Source organism: Salvelinus namaycush, chromosome 6 (assembly GCF_016432855.1).
Source record: "Salvelinus namaycush isolate Seneca chromosome 6, SaNama_1.0, whole genome shotgun sequence".
NCBI lineage: Eukaryota > Metazoa > Chordata > Actinopteri > Salmoniformes > Salmonidae > Salvelinus > Salvelinus namaycush.
This window is the reverse complement of record NC_052312.1, coordinates 26,694,631-26,713,169: the sequence shown is the minus strand read 5'-3', so window position 1 is coordinate 26,713,169 and position 18,539 is coordinate 26,694,631. Positions and strand designations below refer to the sequence as shown.

The 18,539-nt window shown below is 42.8% G+C and overlaps 1 protein-coding gene across 1 annotated transcript in view; it reads left to right on the top strand.

Moving 5' to 3' along the window:
- The window catches only part of LOC120049309 (collagen alpha-1(XXV) chain-like), a 78,887-nt gene extending 61,070 nt beyond the window's left edge, over nt 1-17,817 (top strand). Inside the window, exons 17-24 of the mRNA XM_038995560.1 lie at nt 1,349-1,429; nt 1,807-1,842; nt 2,965-3,018; nt 3,131-3,184; nt 3,452-3,478; nt 12,731-12,817; nt 15,332-15,370; nt 15,755-17,817. Coding sequence (XP_038851488.1) covers nt 1,349-1,429; nt 1,807-1,842; nt 2,965-3,018; nt 3,131-3,184; nt 3,452-3,478; nt 12,731-12,817; nt 15,332-15,370; nt 15,755-15,757 — 381 coding nt within the window. The 3' untranslated portion in view covers nt 15,758-17,817. The remainder of the gene's footprint in view (nt 1-1,348; nt 1,430-1,806; nt 1,843-2,964; nt 3,019-3,130; nt 3,185-3,451; nt 3,479-12,730; nt 12,818-15,331; nt 15,371-15,754) is intronic.
- The last annotated feature ends 722 nt before the right edge of the window (nt 17,818-18,539 follow it).

Sequence of the window (18,539 nt, the reverse complement as noted above, 5' to 3'; positions counted from 1 at the left end):
GTTTCCATTGTTCATCCTTGAGATGTTTTTAAAATTTGATTGAGGTCCACTTGTGGTAAATTCAATTGATTGGATATGATTTGGAAAGATATACACCTGTCTATATAAGGTCCAACAGTTGACAGTGCATGTCAAAGCAAAAACCAAGCCATGAGGTTGAAGGAATTGTCCGTAGAGCTCCAAGAGAGGATTGTGTCGAGGCACAGATCTGGGGAAGGGTACCAAAACATTTCTGCACCATTGAAAGTCCCCAAGAACACAGTGGCCTCCATTATTCTTAAATGGAAGAAGTTTGGAGCCACCAAGACTCTTCCTAGAGCTGGCCGCCCGGCCAAAATGAACAATCGGGGGAGAAGGGCCTTGATCAGGGAGGTGACCAAGAACACAATAGTCACTCTGACAGAGCTCCAGTTCCTCTGTGGAGATGGGAGAACCTTCCAGAAGGACAACCATCTCCAATCAGACCGTTATGGTGGAGAGGCCAGACAGAAGCCACTCCTCATTAAAAGGCACATGACAGCCCGCTTGGAGTTTGCCAAAAGGCACCTAAATCTGACAGAGCTCCAGAGTTCCTCTGTGGAGATTGGAGAACCTTGCCAAAAGTCACCTAAAGACTCTCAGACAATGAGAAACAAGATTGTGTGGGGATGTTTTTCAGCGGCAGGGAATGGGAAACTAGTCATGATCGTGGGAAAGATGAACAGAGCAAAGTACAGGCAGATCCTTGATGAAAACCTGCTCCAGAGCACGCAGGACCTCAGACTGGTGCGAAGGTTCACCCTCCAACAGGACAACGACCCTAAGCACACAGCCAAGAAAATGCAGGAGTGGCTTGAGTGGCCCAGCCAGAGCCCGGACTTGAACCCGATTGAACATCTCTTTTAGAGACCTGAAAATAGCTGTGCAGCAACGCTCCCCATCCATCCTGACAGAGCTTGAGAGGATCTGCAGAGAAGAATGGGAGAAACTCCCCAAATACAGGTGTGCCAAGCTTGTAGCCCCATACCCACGAAGACTCGAGGATGTAATCGCTGCTTCAACAAAGTACTGACTAAAGGGTCTGAATACTTATGTAAATGTCATGTTTCCGTTTTATTTTTGTTATACATTTGCAAAAATTTCAAAAATCCTGGTTTTGCTTTGTCATTATGGGGTATTGTGTGTAGATCAATGAGGGGGGAAAAAACTATTTAAACAATTTTAGAATAAGGCTGTAACCTAACAAAATGTTGAAACGATCAAGGGGTCTGAATACTTTCTGAATGCTCTGTATGTGTCTACTGATTTCTGTCCATCAATGTATTTCCCATCCCCTGCTCCTAAGCTTTGCCACTCTTCTTGCATTTAGGGGGAGGCTGGGAATCATGGTCTGAAGGGAGTGCGCGGGGGGTCAGGGTACAAGGGGGACAGAGGACCCCTGGGCCTCCCCGTAAGTACAACACAGTCCTCCATCCTGAGAAGTAATCTCACCACCCCAACCTTGTCCTCCATTTTCCACCCCAAAACCTTCTCATCTGCTTTCAGCTCCTGATCTACTTCCTGCTCTTTGTATGCATTCCTGCACAGCATATATTTATATGTCTCTTTTGTGTCTGTGTCAGTTTGTCTGTCTGTCTCCTCCTGTGTTCGTCTTTCTCTCTCTCATTCGCCTGCTTGTGCCGACAACATTTCAACCTCCCTGTGACGTTTTTTTGTATTTCCCCAATGTCTCAATAACGACGTTCAACAATGTGTCCGTTTCACTGTGTTCATCTCTTGTACTAATCCCGCCTTGTTCATGTCACTCATACCTCCATAACGGCACAGGGAGCCTCCGGCTTGGACGGCAAGCCAGGAATTAGGGTGAGTTTCATGTGACCCAGCTTCACCTCCCTAATCCCTCCACATGTATCCTGGAACCTATTTTTGAAAGCCTCCATCCACTGAATGGATATTCTGTTCCGCTATCTTTATAGACAAGAAAAGGTTATGTATACTGCTTTAATTCAATATTGAAAATGGAATTGCCCTCTTTTAAAGCCAACACCAATATTCAGAATGGCTTTCAATCTTAAAAGTTCAAAGCCCCCAGTTGCAGGAACAAGAGCGATAACTGCACTGAGTATACCAAACATTAGGAATACCTTCCTAATATTGAGTTGTACTCCCCTTTTGCCCTCAGAACAGCCTCAATTCATTGGGGCATGGACTCTACAAAGTGTTGAAAACTTTCAACAGGGATGCTAGCCCATGTTGACTCCAATGCTTTCCACAGTTGTGTCAGGTTGGCTGGATGTTCTTTGGGTGGTGGACCATTCTTGATACACACGGAAAACTGTTGAGCGTGAAAAACCTCAGCAGTGTTGCAATTGTTGACACAAACCAGTGCGCCTGGCACCTACTACCATACCCCCATTCAAAAGCACTTAAATATTTTGTCTTGCCCATTCACCCTCTAAATGGTACACGTACACAATCCACGTCTCAATTGTCTCAAAGCTTAAAATGATTCTTTAACCTGTGTCCTCTATTTCAAGTGGATTTAACAAGTTACATCAATAAGAGATCATAGCTTTCACCTGGATTCACCTGGTCAGTCTATGTCATGGAAAGAGCAGGTGTTCGTAATGTTTTGTATACTCAGTGTATAATGACAGCAGGCATTTCAAGGTTCTTGATTGTCTGTCGATGAGTGTGCCATTAACACAGCATTAACACTCACTCATACATTATTTGTTGTTCGTGTCCAGTGCATGAGAACAAGCAGTTGCTCTGTGTTATCAACTTGAATCATCCAATATAATATTGCATTTTGTCAAGCTGCAAAATACAATGCCCTATGTTCATTATTTGGAATGTGAAATTGGAGCTCACATTTCGGGTGGACCATAATCAACATTATGGTACATTATATGGGAATGTAGCCTGACCAAAGTGTGGTCTTACCTGAGGGTATTTCTTACCCTTGTCTCCACCTCTCTACAGGGTATGGACGGGCCTGTGGGTCCCTCCGGTCCAGCCGGGCCAAAGGGGGACATAGTAAGTAGTGTGTGATATATGATATTTGCAGAGTTAGCTACCACAATAACTTTGATAGCCTTTTGGTAGATGTGTGTTATTAAAATGTGATGCCTATTTGTGCTTGTGTCAGGGTGAGAGAGGAGCTGCAGGTGAACCCGGGCCAAGGGGGCCTTATGGACTTCCTGTAAGTGTGCTCTGATAAAATCAAAAACCCCAGCCAACACGCCAATACAGTCCAAATAACAAACACAATCTTAATATCAGTCTCTCAAGTACATAACTAACTTAAGAATTTTTCATTTGGTGACAGAATTTGGCATTTACAAGAACTAACTTGAAATAGAATTTGACATTGTTTCAATACAATACAATTTGGTATTGTTTCAATACAATTCAATTATAGTTTCATGTATCTGAAAAGACTCTTACTTTAGTCTGTGTTTACTTTTAGGGAGCGGCTGGAACACCTGGCCTTGATGTGAGTGAGGCAGTTCTGTCAGATTGTGATATCTGTAATTCCTATATCCCAAACTGTTTTTTATTCATTTCTTCTTCAAGATGAGAGTAATTTCATTTCACCATGAAAGTACGCAAGTATGCACTGTATCAAAGTACATTCTGCAAATATACTGGATGTGTAAGGCTGTCAAAAGTACACACATTTTCCCCATAATGCTCTCTCTGTATCCCCTTTTGTTCTCTCTGTATCTCTTTTACTGTCCCCCTCTCTATTTCCTCCTCTGTTCATCCTCTTGCTTTTCTAGGGAGTGTAACATTGTCATAGAGGGAACTGAACCTCCTTGGATGTTCTATATATACTGTTCCTAGATCAGGTCTTATCAGATACACTACCCAGGACACCAGTATTGAACTAGAGTTGTATTTTGCATGGGGTTGCCAGGCTTAAGGGGAGAGACAGGCGACCTGGCGGAAAGAGGAGAAAAGGTAGATCTAGATATGCTACCTTAGGGAATGAATATCACCCCCATAATGTTAGAAGAACTGGTGTCAATGGACAATGAGGGAAAGGAACTAAGCCTTGTAACTACAAAGTGGATTCAACAGTGAATACATATTGAAAATGTTATGTAACTTTAACTGAGTGGAGTGGACATATGATATTTGACATAGCTCGAGTGAAATTCATTGGGTTATTGATGACAAATTATAGGTCTCAGGATACTTTCCGGGCTCTGGCTGGGCCACTCAAGGACATTCAGAGCCTTGTCCTGAAGCAACTCCTGCATTTTCTTGGCTGTGTGCTTAGGGTCGTTGTCCTGTTGGAAGGTGAACTTCGCCCCAGCATGAGGTCCTGAGCGCTCTGGAGCAGGTTTTCATCAAGGATCTCTCTGTGCTTTGCTCCGTTCATCTTTGCCTCGATCCTGTCACCCAGTCCCTGCCGCTGAAAAATATCCCCACAGCATGATGCTGCCCCCACCTGTGATGTGGTGAGGTTGGACCCAGGTGCAGAGAAGAGATCAGACAACAAAAGGGAAATCATAATGAGTAATTAGGACACACCTGAGTGTCGTTAATGTTTCTAGGATGTCTCTGCGCTCTCCGGTGTTAAGTGGAACCATGACGGTAGCCCCCCCCCCCCCCCCCCCCTTCTAGGAGCGGCTCCATCCGCAGAGCCAGGGTGACCACCACATAGTTGGTTGAAGTCGCGAACAAGTCCCGGATCCAGGATGTCCCGGGCAGGCACCCTCGCCCGCATCCTCGGGGCCGTAGCCCTCCCAGTCCACAAGGTACTGCAGGGTACCTCGGACCCGACAGGCCTTCAACAGATGCCAGACAGTGTTGGCCGGGCGATCATCATCAAGTCGAGGGGGCGGAAGGTCAGGTTTGGGGGGAGAAAAGGGACTGGTCCTTACCAGCTTGAGATGGGAGACATGGAAGGATGGACAGACCCTTATAGACCTGGAAAGCTGGAGATGATAGGTGACCGGGTTGATGCGACTCAGGATCCTGAATGATCCTATGTAGCGTGGAGCGAGCTTCCGCGAGTCCATCTTTCAGGGAAGATCACAGGTGGACAGCCACACCTGTTGACCAGGTCGGAGGAGCCGAAGAGGCCTTCGGTGCCGGTTTGCCTGGTGATGGTGTCAGGCAGAACAGCGGTGCCCCCGCTTTGACCTCTTGTTCAGGAAAGGGGGGGGGGGGGCAAATCCGAACTGACACTCGAACGGTCGACAGTCCAATGAACGAGTTTGGCAGTGTGTTGTGAGCATACTCTGCCCAGACTAGGAACTTGCTCCAGTTGCTGGCCTGGGCTGAGATGAAACAGCGGAGGAACTTCTCCAGTCCTGGTTGGCCCTCTCTGTTTGCCCATTCGACAATGGATCCCATGAACCCCAAGGGGAGACTGACGCCCCCAACAGGGAGCAGAAGGCTTTCCATTACCATGTGACGAACTGGGGCCCATGAACGGAGATAAAGTCCAGGGGAAGTCCGTGTAGTTGAAAGACATGGGTAATCATGAGATCAGCGGTCTCCTTCGTTGAGGGCAACTTGGGTAAGGCGATGAAATGGGCTGCCTTGGAAAACCGATCGATGACCACCAGGATAATGGTAAGCCCTTGGGATGGGGGTAACCGTGTGGTAAAATCTATGGACAGGTGGGACCAGGGCCGGCTGCTGTGAAAGGACCGCCCTTGCTCCGGTGTCCGAGGCGTCCACCTCTACCACAAAGGGACAGTTACGATCAAGATGGACGAGGATGGGTCTGGTGGTGAAATGTCCCTTCAGTCCCCCGAATGCCCTGTCAGCCTCAGGTGTTCAGCAAAAACAGTTCTGGGACTTGCGGGTTATGGCTGTGAATGGTGCTGCCACCGCACCAAAGTTGCGTATAAAACGGCTGTAAAGATTGGCAAACCCGAAGAACCGCTGGATTTGTTCGAGTGAGGCAGGACGGGGCCAGTCGGTGATGGCCCTCACCTTTACAGGGTCCATTTGGATGCCGGCGGTAGAGATAATGTGGCCCAGGAAAGAAACGTGGGATACATGGAACTCAACCTTCTCTATCTTGATGTATAGTTGACTTTGCAGGAGGTGTTTCAGGACTTGGCGGCCGTGCAGGATGTGTTTCGTAATGGTCTTGGAGAAGATCAGGATGTCGTTGAGGTAAACAAAGATGGAACGGTTCAACATATCCCTAAGCGTGTCATTGACCAATGCTTGGAAGACTGCCGGTGAGTTTGATGATCCGAAGGGCATGACTAAACACTCATAGAGGCCACTCAGGGTGTAAAGGCTGTCAGGGTGTCTTCCATTTATTTCCCTCCCTGATTCTCACCAGATTGTAAGTGTTGCGGAGGTCCAGTTTGATGAAGAATTGAGCCCCATGGGCCAACTCCAAGGAGTAGGGGGTAACGATCCTTAATCGTAATCCTGTTCAGCCTTCTGTAATCGATGCAGGGACACAGACCTTCATCCTTCTTTCCCATGAAGAAGAAGCCTGCACCAGCTGGGGATGTAGAGGAGCGAATGAAACCTGCCTGCGACCCCCGGATGTAATTGTCCGTGAATGCTGCTTCAGGGGTCGATAGGGAGTACAGGCGGCCTTGGGGAGGGGTGGGGCCGGGTAGGAGTTCTATGGCACAGTCGTACGGATGATGAGGATAGAGGGTGGCGGATTCCCTCTTACTGGAGCCCTCCCAGAGGTCGAAGTCCAGTGGTACCCTAGCCAGTGGTACCCTAGGATAAGGTGGTTCTCGGGAGCAGTGATCAAAAGAAAACTAAGTGAGTGGTTTACCCCAACCTGCAGTAGAATGGGCTTGGTCTGATTTTCCACCTGGCCGGAGCCGATGGGGCGTCCATCGAGGGCTTGAATCTGCAGAGGGATGGGACATTTCACGCAGGGGATTTGTAATTCTCTGGCAAAGTCTTGGTCAATGAAATTATCCGTGGAGTCCACGAAGGCTTGAATGTGATGCTGATGGTTGTCCCAATGGAGGGTTGCAGGTAATGTCAGCCGGTGACTGGGTAGCTGGGGTGTTACTGCACAGCTCGTCAGGGTCTCCCCTTGTCCTGACGAGCCCCGGCGTTTCCTGTCAACTCTGGGCATGTAGAATGGAGAATGGCCGATACCTCCGCAGTAGAGGCAGCAGCCGTCGCGCATGGGCCTGTGTTAGGGGAATTTCATAATTTCTTTATGTGCTCATTAATTAAAATCACTCTGTCTGTTTCTAAGAATTTGTAAGATTCTTATTAGCATAAAATAGACAGGGACCAGTCTTATTAAAATTAGATAATAGTATTTATTCTCGGAGCGCGCTCCCATTGAACCACAAACAACAGTTTATATACAAAATATGACGTCATTGGTTACAGAATGAAGCTCCTCCTCTTGACCAAGACAAAACAGGTTCAAAAGTTCATTCCAACTCACCAGCGCACACACATGACACACAATGTAACTAGATTAACTGCTGAAGTTTCACCATAATTTATTACCACTTTAGCAGACAGCTCAAGATAATGGAAGACCTAGGGAGTCACTCGCTGCCTTATCTAAACATCCCAGGGCTAAGTTGAGTCGGTTCAACCATAGGTTAACAATCCTTTTTGCTTACTTAATAACCCACAGCCCATACCTCTCCAACTAAGTTGGAATGGTGTTTATTATGTTTTAATTACTCCTTGTTCATGCTACATAATCCCTTCCTTATGAATTAACATTATTAATCAGATATAATAATACAGGGTAGAGTTCAATTAATTATAGTTTTATCTAAATGTAGACATTGTTTAGTCATTATTCATAAAATTCCTAACAGCCTGTCACGTTACTGTGGGCTCAGATGTGTGTGTCCCAGCTGCCTGGGCTCCTCAATGCTGGGCTCGGGGTTTTGGGGTGCTCTGAAAACCGGGATACGGGGGTGGTGTCAAAAAGGCACTGTCAAACATGTTCTCGGATGCGGTTGTCAACCCTGATGGCCAGCATTATCAGGGACTCGAGGTCTTCTCCCAGTTCTCGAGCAACCAGTTCATCCTTGGAGTTAGACAGACCCTGGTGGAAAGCGGTGACCAGTGCCTCAGTATTCCACCCACTCTCGGCGGCAAGGGTGCGGAACTCAATGGAAAAGTCAACCACTGGTCTGGCCCCTTGGCGGAGGTTGAACAGTCAGCTTGCCGCTTCTCGTCCGCTGACTGGGTGGTTGTAGACTCATCGCAGCTCGGCAGTGAAGGCTAATATGGAGCTGCAGGATAGTGGCTGCAGTTCCCACACCTCCGTTGCCCATGCCAGGGCCTTGCCCAAGAGTAAAGAGATGATGTAGGCGATCATGGCCGATCAGTGTGGAAAGAGGAGGACTGTAGCACAAATAACAGAGATCCCTGAGTGAGGAACCCCTTGCATCCTCCCGGGTGGCCGTCATACCACTCTGGGCCTGCGATCTTGGGTTCCCGTTGCAGGTTCCCTGAAGGAACTACAGTGATGCCTGTAGCACTGGGCAATGAGACTTGGGCATTGGCTCCTCCTGGGTTAGGGATGGGCCATGGTTGGAGGGAATCAGTAAGTGCCCAGAAGGTCTCGCTGCTGACCCAGCAGTGCTCCTTGTTGGGGTATAGCATTCTGGATCTGGTTGATCTCTGCTGGGTATATGTCTTGACAGAAGCTTGCTGTGACGTGGTGAGGTTGGACCTAGGTGCAGAGAAGAGACCAGACGAGGAATCAGTGGTTAATAAGGATAAACGTAATACTTTACTGAGAAACGGTAGCCACAGGATAACAATACCTTTGAAAAACAATAAACACTAAGTCTCGAAAACTCACTCAGGAAATTAATGCATACGGTAAACAATTCAAGCTTCTGCAAAGGACAAAAGAAAACACACCTCTTTTCACAGGGAAATCAGCCTGAGTAAATAGGACACACCTGAGTGTCGTTAATGTCTCTAGGACGGTCTCTGCCACTCTCTGGTGACAGGTGGAACCATGACACCACCATGCTTCACCGTAGGGATGGTGCCAGGTGTTCCCTAGAAGTGTCCCTTGACATTCAGGCCAAAGAGTTCAATCTTGGTTTCATCAGACCAGATAATCTTGTTCATCATGTTCTGAGAGTCTTTAGGTGCCTTTCGGCAAACTCCAAGCAGTCTGTCATTTGCCTTTTACTGAGGAGTGGCTTCTGTCTGGCTACTCTACCATAAAGACCTGATTGCTGGTGTGCTGCAGAGATGGTTGTCCTTCTGGAAGGTTCTCCCATCTCCAAAGAGGAACTCTGGAGCGCTGTCAGAGTGACCATCGCGTTGTTGGTCACCTACCTAACCAAGGCCCTTCTCCCCCGATTGCTCAGTTTGGCCGGACGGCCAGCTCTTGGAAGAGTCTTGGTGCCTCCAAACTTCTTCCATTTAAGAATTATGGAGGTCACTGTTCTTGGGGACCTTAAATGCTGCAGAAATGTTTTGGTACCCTTCCCTAGATCTGTGCCTCGACACAATCCTGTCTTGGAGCTCTATGGAAAATTAATTCGACCTCATGGCTTGGTTTTTGCTCTGACTAGCATTGTGTCATAACTCTCCTGTGAAGATCTGAAGGATTAGGTTGCAGTGGGTCCGCTCTACAGTGCCTTCTCTCTCTCCCGCAGAGGGACGAGGTCCCCACGTTGGAATGGCTATCACTCTAGAGACCAAAACATGCCGGGTGAAGCTGGTATGTGAAGTGTTTCAAACTACAACTCTACCAAAGGACAAGACCAGAGAATGTGGAGGTCATTCCCACGCTGAAATGGTAAAGAAATCTACAAACTAAAGACTAATTATTTAGGTTGCAGCTGTTTAAGTACTTTAGTCTGGTAAACACATCTGATCTAAGAACATTTCCGAATGGTACTCTGAAGTATCCATATACAACAACTACAACGGACTTTGATCTTTGGTGGACAAACCAGAGGATTTCTGTCGACTGACTATCCAGCAGAAGGACCGGCGATCGCAGTGGGACAACCAAGACGTACACTCGTAAATATGTCAATTGCATATCTAAAATCCAAATGAGTGGTTGTTAGGGTGCTAAATATCCATATTTACGGTGAAGTATTCAACTGTATGTATGTAGTGAATCCACTGAGTTTCCCGCTCTTGAACTGTCCCCACCCCTTTCCTTTCTCTACCAAGCCATCATATCTGCTTAGCCCACTAGGGACTTTTATATCATGTCAGTAACCAATGTATGACCTATTGTGTGTTTGTTTATGTAATTCTGTGATTGATTAAGTTAGTTTGTAAATAAATGTGTAGTGTGACTGTAATCGATAAGATATGAAAATACCTGAAGAGTTATATTCGGGAAATTTAAACTCTACAAACAAAGTTTTACATGGTGCCCCGACTTCCTAGTTAATTAAAGTTACATGATTAGTTTAATCGCATAATTCAATTACACATAGAGAATTGATTTGATAATATAGAGCCTTCACATTTAATGATAGTCAACGCTACGACAACTGTCAACTGTGGGACCTTATATAGACAGGTGTGTGCCTTTCCAAATCATGTCCAATCAATTATATTTACCCCAGGTGGCAAATCATCTGAAGGATGATGAATGGAAACAGGATGCACCTGAGCTCAATTTCGAGTCTCATAGCAAAGGGTCTGAATACTTATGTAAATAAGTTATTTCTGTTATTTTTTATTAATACATTTGCAAAAATGTATAAAAACCTGTTTTTGCTTTGACATTATGGGGTGTGTAGTTTGCTAAGGATTTTAACAAAATGTGGAAAAAGTTAAGTGTTCTGAATACTTTCCGAAGGCACTGTACGTTCACTTTATAAGAAGCTGAACTAAATTAAACTAAACGTGAAATGAAAGGTTGTCCATTGACAAAAGGCAGGTGTAACTCATCTTTCTATTGGTTTTCTGCAGTTTCCAAACATGAGCATAACCCTTCTAACATCCCATGTTGTGTTCTTTGGCCTGTTGTTGACCTGGCCCTTTTAAATGGCCTGTAACATTGAGTCAGTATACTGCTTTATTGTTATGATGAGTGTCAATTCTTCCCAATGAAACTGTATCCCTTTTTTTGCCTACACCAGGGATGGGCAACTTCAGTCCTGATTGGTGTCACATCAATCAGGTCCCAAGGAGTGGAGTTGCTCATCTCTGGCCTACACACTACAAACAATGCATCCTGTATTTTGTCACTATAATGCTGCCACACATTCTTTGGCAAATATGAATAACTAAATTTGCATTTTCCATGTTCACTAAGCTTCCTCTATGGTATTATAAAAAATATCATTCTGATTTGAACATTTCTTCAGACCTAATGCATTATGAAACCTTATCTTATGGTTTAATCTAGTCTAAGTCTGTGTTTACCCACAGCAGCGCTCAAGGCCACACTAACTCTGGCAACATGGGTATTTCCATGATTCATGGTTGAGAAATTGTCTATTGTAAATCAATTCAGGAAACTTTCATTCACTATATGAATTGAAAAGAAAAAATTCTTACTGAAAATAATGGTCAAATATTCAGAGAAATAAATTGAATTTCAATTAACTTTCTAAATAGACTCACTGGAAATTAAACAGACCTCAAACCTGATTTTGCACTTTTTCAGTGGACTGTGAAAAGGGATACAGTTTTGCTGTTTCTTGTTGGGGGAATGGGGTGTCTTCTGTGCCTCTGGAGGTGTTTTCCCTGCTACTCTTTCTCTTCCCTTGTGCCCTTTTAAGTCCCAAGTGACCAGCTCTCTCCTCTGCTCATTCCCGCTCTTCCTATTCCAAGGAATGTTCTGGACTTCCCACTTCCTGTCCCTAGTACTTCTCCTATTTAGAATTGACTACAGTATGTCTTCCCTTCCTCTATAAGCAATAGCTTCACTTTTAATATCTTCCCCTTAATTTGCAATGTCATGCTAATGTTTTGAGTTGATGATTCTGACCACTATGAACCATTGTGCAACTGTGGTCCTTGTGTGGATTAATCTATTTGGAAGGAATACATGTATATTTTTGTAATTTAGGTTTCTTTGGGATTTTTCAAATCCCTTTTGTAACCAGGTAGTTGTGTGGAACCAGGTAGATGTGTAGAATTTTTTAAAATGAATACCAGGAAGTACAAATTATTAACATATAAATACCAGGGGAAACAGTACCGTAGAATAAAGTACAACCGAAAGTATAACCTTCACGGAGATCTCTCCTTTATGGAGATGTAGGATTTTATGATACACAGCAGGGAAATAATCCTGCAGCAACAGGAAATGTGAATTATTATGGGGATTATAATTAATTGCCATTTTTGTAGGGGTTTATACATTCTTTGTAAGGGAAAATCAAGTCTGAAATTTCAAAGTGGAAATTACAAACTTCAGAAGCCTTTTTAAATATCAAAGTTTAAATAGTTTTCAATTTCCTGAATTGCAGGAAAGTTTTTCTGCAACAGTGTGATCAGATTAAGATCCTACATCTGTATGATGTTTAAATTGGCCTTGCTATATCCTAATACCCAGGAAAAAACAGTTCATATGAGAGGCAGTTTAGCCAACAATGTGTTTTGTGAAATTCTGCAAACAGTGAGTTATGCACAGCGACATTATAGTAAAGGTTCAGTTTCATCTTCTAATGTGATTAGCTATATGAGATTTTCAAATTGTGTATCAAATGCAAAAAAAAACAAAGCACCACAAATGTTCATTCCCATTGGACTCAGAATATTCACCCGTCTTCTATGAGCGTAAAAAATTATTGACCTGACCAAACCATTGTATCCACAGGGGGAGAAGGGAAAGAAGGGCAAAAAAGGGCCTAAGGGGGAGAAAGGAGAACAGGGTGCCCCTGGATTAGATGCACCCTGCCCATTGGTATGTTCCAAGCTATGAGCGATGTAAGACAGTGGACCCCCAAAAAGGAGGAGCCCCCCTAGCTAACTTTGCACCTAGCTGCTGTGAAGAATTCCTGAAAAAGCTTAATATCATGGTCCTATTGGCCAGTGCTAAGACCTGGGCAAAGGACCAGATATTCCATTGACTCAATTATTGGATGATGGGCTGGATCTAGGTGGCTGTAGGTCACAAGGTGGCTCCTTCTTTCCCATCAATCTTATCCCCTTAGCTGGGGGATGCATGGGGTGTTCTGTCCTCATCTTTCCAAGTAACACTCCCCGGTCATCTTTACGAACAGGGGTTCCGGGGCTTTAAGGGTGAAAAGGGAGAGCCAGGGCAGCCTGGTCTGGATGGGCTGGATGCCCCGTGCCAATTGGTACAGTATTCCTCTTTTCTTCTACCTCTCCAATGCATGGCTTTAGCATGATTGGACTCACCCACCCACTCATCCACCAACTCCCACTACAAATGACCACCAGCTCACATTCTAAATCACCTCCAGGTTTTCAGACATGTATTGTCTCTTTTAGTGCCATAAAGGCTACCACAACAAAAACACACTCCTTCCTGACTATCTAACTGCAAGCAGCTCTTCTTAGATACATACCAGATACAGACCTACTGTAAATCTGCAATGGAATGCCACTGTACGTAAATGTAAAGCAGTGGATCTCTTGTATTCTCCCTTGAGATGTATCCTTCTAACTGGATCCCCCTCCCAACTACTTTTTCAATAAGTGTACAGGGACTCTTTCCTAGAAACAATACCCTTCCTTAAATGGATCGCTTCCACATTTCTTTAACATACCCAGTTCCAAAACGGACTCTAACCATGGCAAGCTAAAGTCTTAGTTCCATCAGTTCTCATCTTTACTGACGAGTTTCCGTGCAATGGCAGTATGGACCTTACCTCTCCTATCTTTAACCCCCTCTCCCCCTTCTGTATTTGTACCAATTGGGCACACCATGACCAAGGAGGGAAGATGTGAAATCAGTTATTGCCCTAGACATTTCCAATGCCAGATAAGTGTTCTTATCTTGTGTGATTTCTGAGATGTCGTTAATGAATGGTATGTAATGCATGGAACTGATGATTGCTTTTGTGCCAAGGGTCCTTTATGAGTTAGTATATCAAGCTAGATTAAATGTATGTCATGTGTTGATATATGTTGATATACTAACTCATAAAGGACCCTTGGCACAAAAGCAATCATCAGTTCCATGCATTACATACCATTCATTAACGACATCTCAGAAATCACACAACATAAGAACACTTATATATTTTTCTCATCACTGAACCAATTACACTTCAACAGTGTTGATATGTTTGCTATATGTTTACAGTTTCACATTTGTTTAGGACTATAGACCCTGTACAATGGTATATTGATTATTCATAACTTTGGATACATTTTGAATAAATAACTAAATATAAACCTAAAGGAGGACCATATCATTACATGATGAGATTCATTTTACTTTATATAACCTGCATGAGTGAGAATTCATTGAAATGTTTAAAAACATGATCAAACCTGAGCATGGCATTACATTTTCCCATTAGAATTTGATTGAAGACAAGTCAATTAAACATGCAATAACTAAATTACAATTAAATAAAACATAAGTGCTATGATAAATGTATCACCAGATTTTTTTATAAATAGATTGATTCATGTACTATGCTCTGGAATAGTACAATAGTACACTCTGGTTTGAAGTTGAACCTCTAATCTTCAATAGTATAATGTCTGTTAAAGGGATAGTTCAAGATTTTGGCAATGAAGCTCTTTATATTCTTTCCTAGAGTCAGGTGAACTCATGGATACCATTTTTATGTCTCTGATTTCAGTATGAAGGAAGTTAGAGCTAGTTTCGCAAGAAATGCTAACTAGTGGTAGCGCAATGACTGGAAGTCTACAGGAACAGCTAGTATGCTAGCTCCAGTCATTCCAGTCATTGTACTAACACTAGTTAACAATTGCGTTAACGCTAGTTAGCAACTTCCTTTAAACTGCACGCAGAGACATTAAAATGTATATCCACGAGTTCATCTGACTTTCGGGGAGGAAGATAAACGGGTTAATTGCCAAAATCCCAAACTATCCCTTTAATGTCTGTAAAGTAGTGTGCTTCATCTCTCCAGTGAAAGCCCTGTGTCTGTCAACCAAAGATCTTACATCACTGGGTTATATATATTATACCTATTGCAGCACAATATAGGACTTAAAAACTACTGCATATGAAACATTCCATCACAGACATCATCATATATTTGGGAATCCCAGTTTTTAAATAACAACACTATTTTTATACTTGGGACTTGTGCTGGAGATATGAGGTACACTCCTTCAAAGACCTTGTACCACATAATCACAGACTTAGAGGTACAACATCAAACAAACGGTTTTGGGCAAAAGAAAGTCTGTTTCTGTCACAATTTTCTGTCACTGACTAGTCATTTATTTCCCTTTTCGCTCCCCTTACTAGGGCCCAGACGGACTACCAATGCCTGGTTGTTGGCAGAAGGTAAGCATTATCTCGGTAATGTAATCCCTGTTAAATCCCAGTACACACACACACACACACACACACACACACACACACACACACACACACACACACACACACACACACACACACACACACACACACACACACACACACACACACACACACACACACACACACACACACACACAGAGAGAGAGAGAAAGAGTTAACATCTGTGGGTGTGGATTTGAGCTTTACCCAGCCTTGGCCATAAGCATGTTTTTTTTTATATTCGTCAGTTCACATAAATATGTGAGTGGTGTGTGAAATATCTACATTTTTCAAGCCAAAAAAGTGTCACTCCAAGTCTCTCTCTTACCTCATCTCACTATATCTTTCTTTCTGTTGTTTTTCTTGCAGTGATCAATCTAAACTGAAAAGCATGGAGTTTGTAAATAATGCTTATTTTGGGGTATTTATAGTTTTTATAATGGAAAATATAAAATAAATAAATATACTGTACTGTATGTGTACAGTGAAAAAGAGCCAAGGTCCATCACTCCTAGCTGCTTCTACTAACCTCACTGTGTGGAACGTGTCACTCTCACATCAGCATCGTGGATTCTAGATCCTTGGCCAGCAGCAGAACTTGCACACACACAAAGGAGTTTAGTCCCAGACCTTGCATGACCAGAGTGCTTGGGCACAGATTGGAATGTCATGGCAAAATTTGGTAAAAGGGGAGTAAGAAGGCTGAAAAGGAGGTTGTGAGAGCAGAGGATGAGGAAAAGGAGGCCTTGTAGGGATTTGGACTGGCTCTTAAAAGCTTGAGATCTAAAGCTCACCATCCATTCATGCCATACTACCAGCTTAAAAGACTCAATTCCAACAAAACACCCTCCCCACTCCCAAAGAAGCATAAAGACTGTTCCAAACAATATTTAGGCTATATGTATTGATGTACAGTACATATTTCATTGTTGTGTGGTTGAATTTTATGGCTTCAGCAAAACACTAACTGTCTGTCAGTCAATCTTACCTACTTAAAAAAGAAAACCCAGAGCTTTAGATTTGTGGTTTTATTTGCTCCTTTTTCTTTTAATGTTCCAAAGGGAGTCACGCCTTGGCTGCTGGCTTAAAAAGAATTCCCCAGGAATTCAATTTGGGTTGATTTTCTTTATTATGGTGAGATCTCCAATGAGTCAATAGATGCAGGTCTTCACCGATGCACTCGCGTGGGTCCCAGGGCGCGTTCCCTGCTGCCAGCAACCACTTGTTATTAGACTTCGAGGAGAGTGTGTGAGCTCACTGCACTGTGAACAGCCAATCGGAAATGGGCTAGGCTGACAAGGACTTCGGATTCAACGGACCTGTTTGGGATCCCTCCAAGTAGAGGAGACAGTGGGCCTCGGCAAGGAGCCTTCAATCATCTCTCCTGCCAATCACTGGTCTCCATGCCGATCAAGGAGAGTGTCTGCCTGTAACAATGTTACTGTCACAACACTACAAGGTAAAGAGGGTCAATGGAATTCTGCCTTTTTATTTGAAGTTTTACTCTTGTATTTACTTGTAATAATTGTGTATAACAGCCTTTGGTGCCTCAATATTTTGTTATTCATTCCTTTATCAGAAAAGTGCAACTTTTTATCCTGCTTTGAGTAATTGCAATGGTCTTTATTGCAGAATGGTAACCTCTTGTAAATTGTTAAAGTATAAAAACACCTACGTTGCGCACTGTTAATATATATTGAATGTTGATATTACTGGGTGTTAATATGGCATGTACATTATGGCTTCAAATGAACATCAGCTTCTGTGTAATACAAAGGGAATTTGTTTGTCGCAAAAATTGAAGTAATTTTTATGATTACACAGCATCAGATTTTACACTCATTTGAAGAAGCATACAGTATGTGTAAACACTGAGATATCTAACACTTGTTCATTGCTGGCCATTTAAGTGGAAAATATATAATGTGAGTTATGTGCTTCACTGCAAGTTTATTGTATCTTTACACATTATTGTATCTTTTACATTTAAATGCAGTAATATATCTGCAACAATAAGCTTTTTGTACATTTTGACCTGGTAATTCAGTATAGGTGAAAATGCCTTTTGGTAAAATCCATAATTTTTTGCTAGATAATTGTTGTTTTATCCAAATGTCAAGTGGCAATTTGCCTCAACTGGATCATGACTACAGCAACATGCAACCTTTTTTTTATTTAATTTCTCAAACAAAATGGAAATGGTAAAACAGTTCATTTCAGTTGAATGTGTAACCCAGAATCAGATATATTGCCATTTACATCACATTCCATAGCAATTTCTACAAAAAAGTGTATTTCTTTATTTAATCATTTTAAGGATGCCATAATCCTAACAATGCCCTTATTTATGCACAATGATTTTTGATGCTTAATGTTACTTGGAACAGTTAATGTAATATTATAAATTAATTACTACAATATGGGACGGTTTCCCAGACACAGATTAAGCCTAGTCCTGGACTAAAAAGAGCTTTCAATGGAGAATCTCTATTGAGCATACTTTTGAGTCCAGAACTAGGCTTAATCTGTGTCTGTGAAAACCGGACCTATATCGAATATATTGTTGTTGTGATAAGTTTGCCCACTCCACCCCAACCATACAGGGATATCGATGTCACAAAGTAAATAGTATGCTAGTGAATAATAGATCATGGTCTTATTCTGGTGCTATCAACTTTAATTGTTTGAAAAAGCTGTAGAGAGTATTCACTATCCATGACAACTATAAGACAACAGAGTTTAAAAAATATGTTTTTAATGTAACAGTTTAAATCATTTTTGTGCATATACCTTTTATTTATCTGACTATTTTAAGTGGTACATTATTTATTTTAGTATTTTCTTAAAACAGTCATTCCTTATTAAAAGGGGGTAACTTTTGAAGGTCCTGATACCCGTTGTTTATTTACAATGCTAGTTCAAATCCAATTTTGCAGGCCTTACCTTGGCATTAAATGTTTCTTATTTCAAGTTATGTATGTCATAAGAAAAGTATTCATGAGACAAGACAGTATTGATGGGCTTGGCTAAAATGTTGTTTGTCCATGACAAGCTGCATAAATAAGATGATATTGTTCTGTATTGAATGTAGTTTGTTGTATGTGGATTTTAAATAAGCAGTTTAATATGTGCTCATTTGACAAGTGCAAATTAT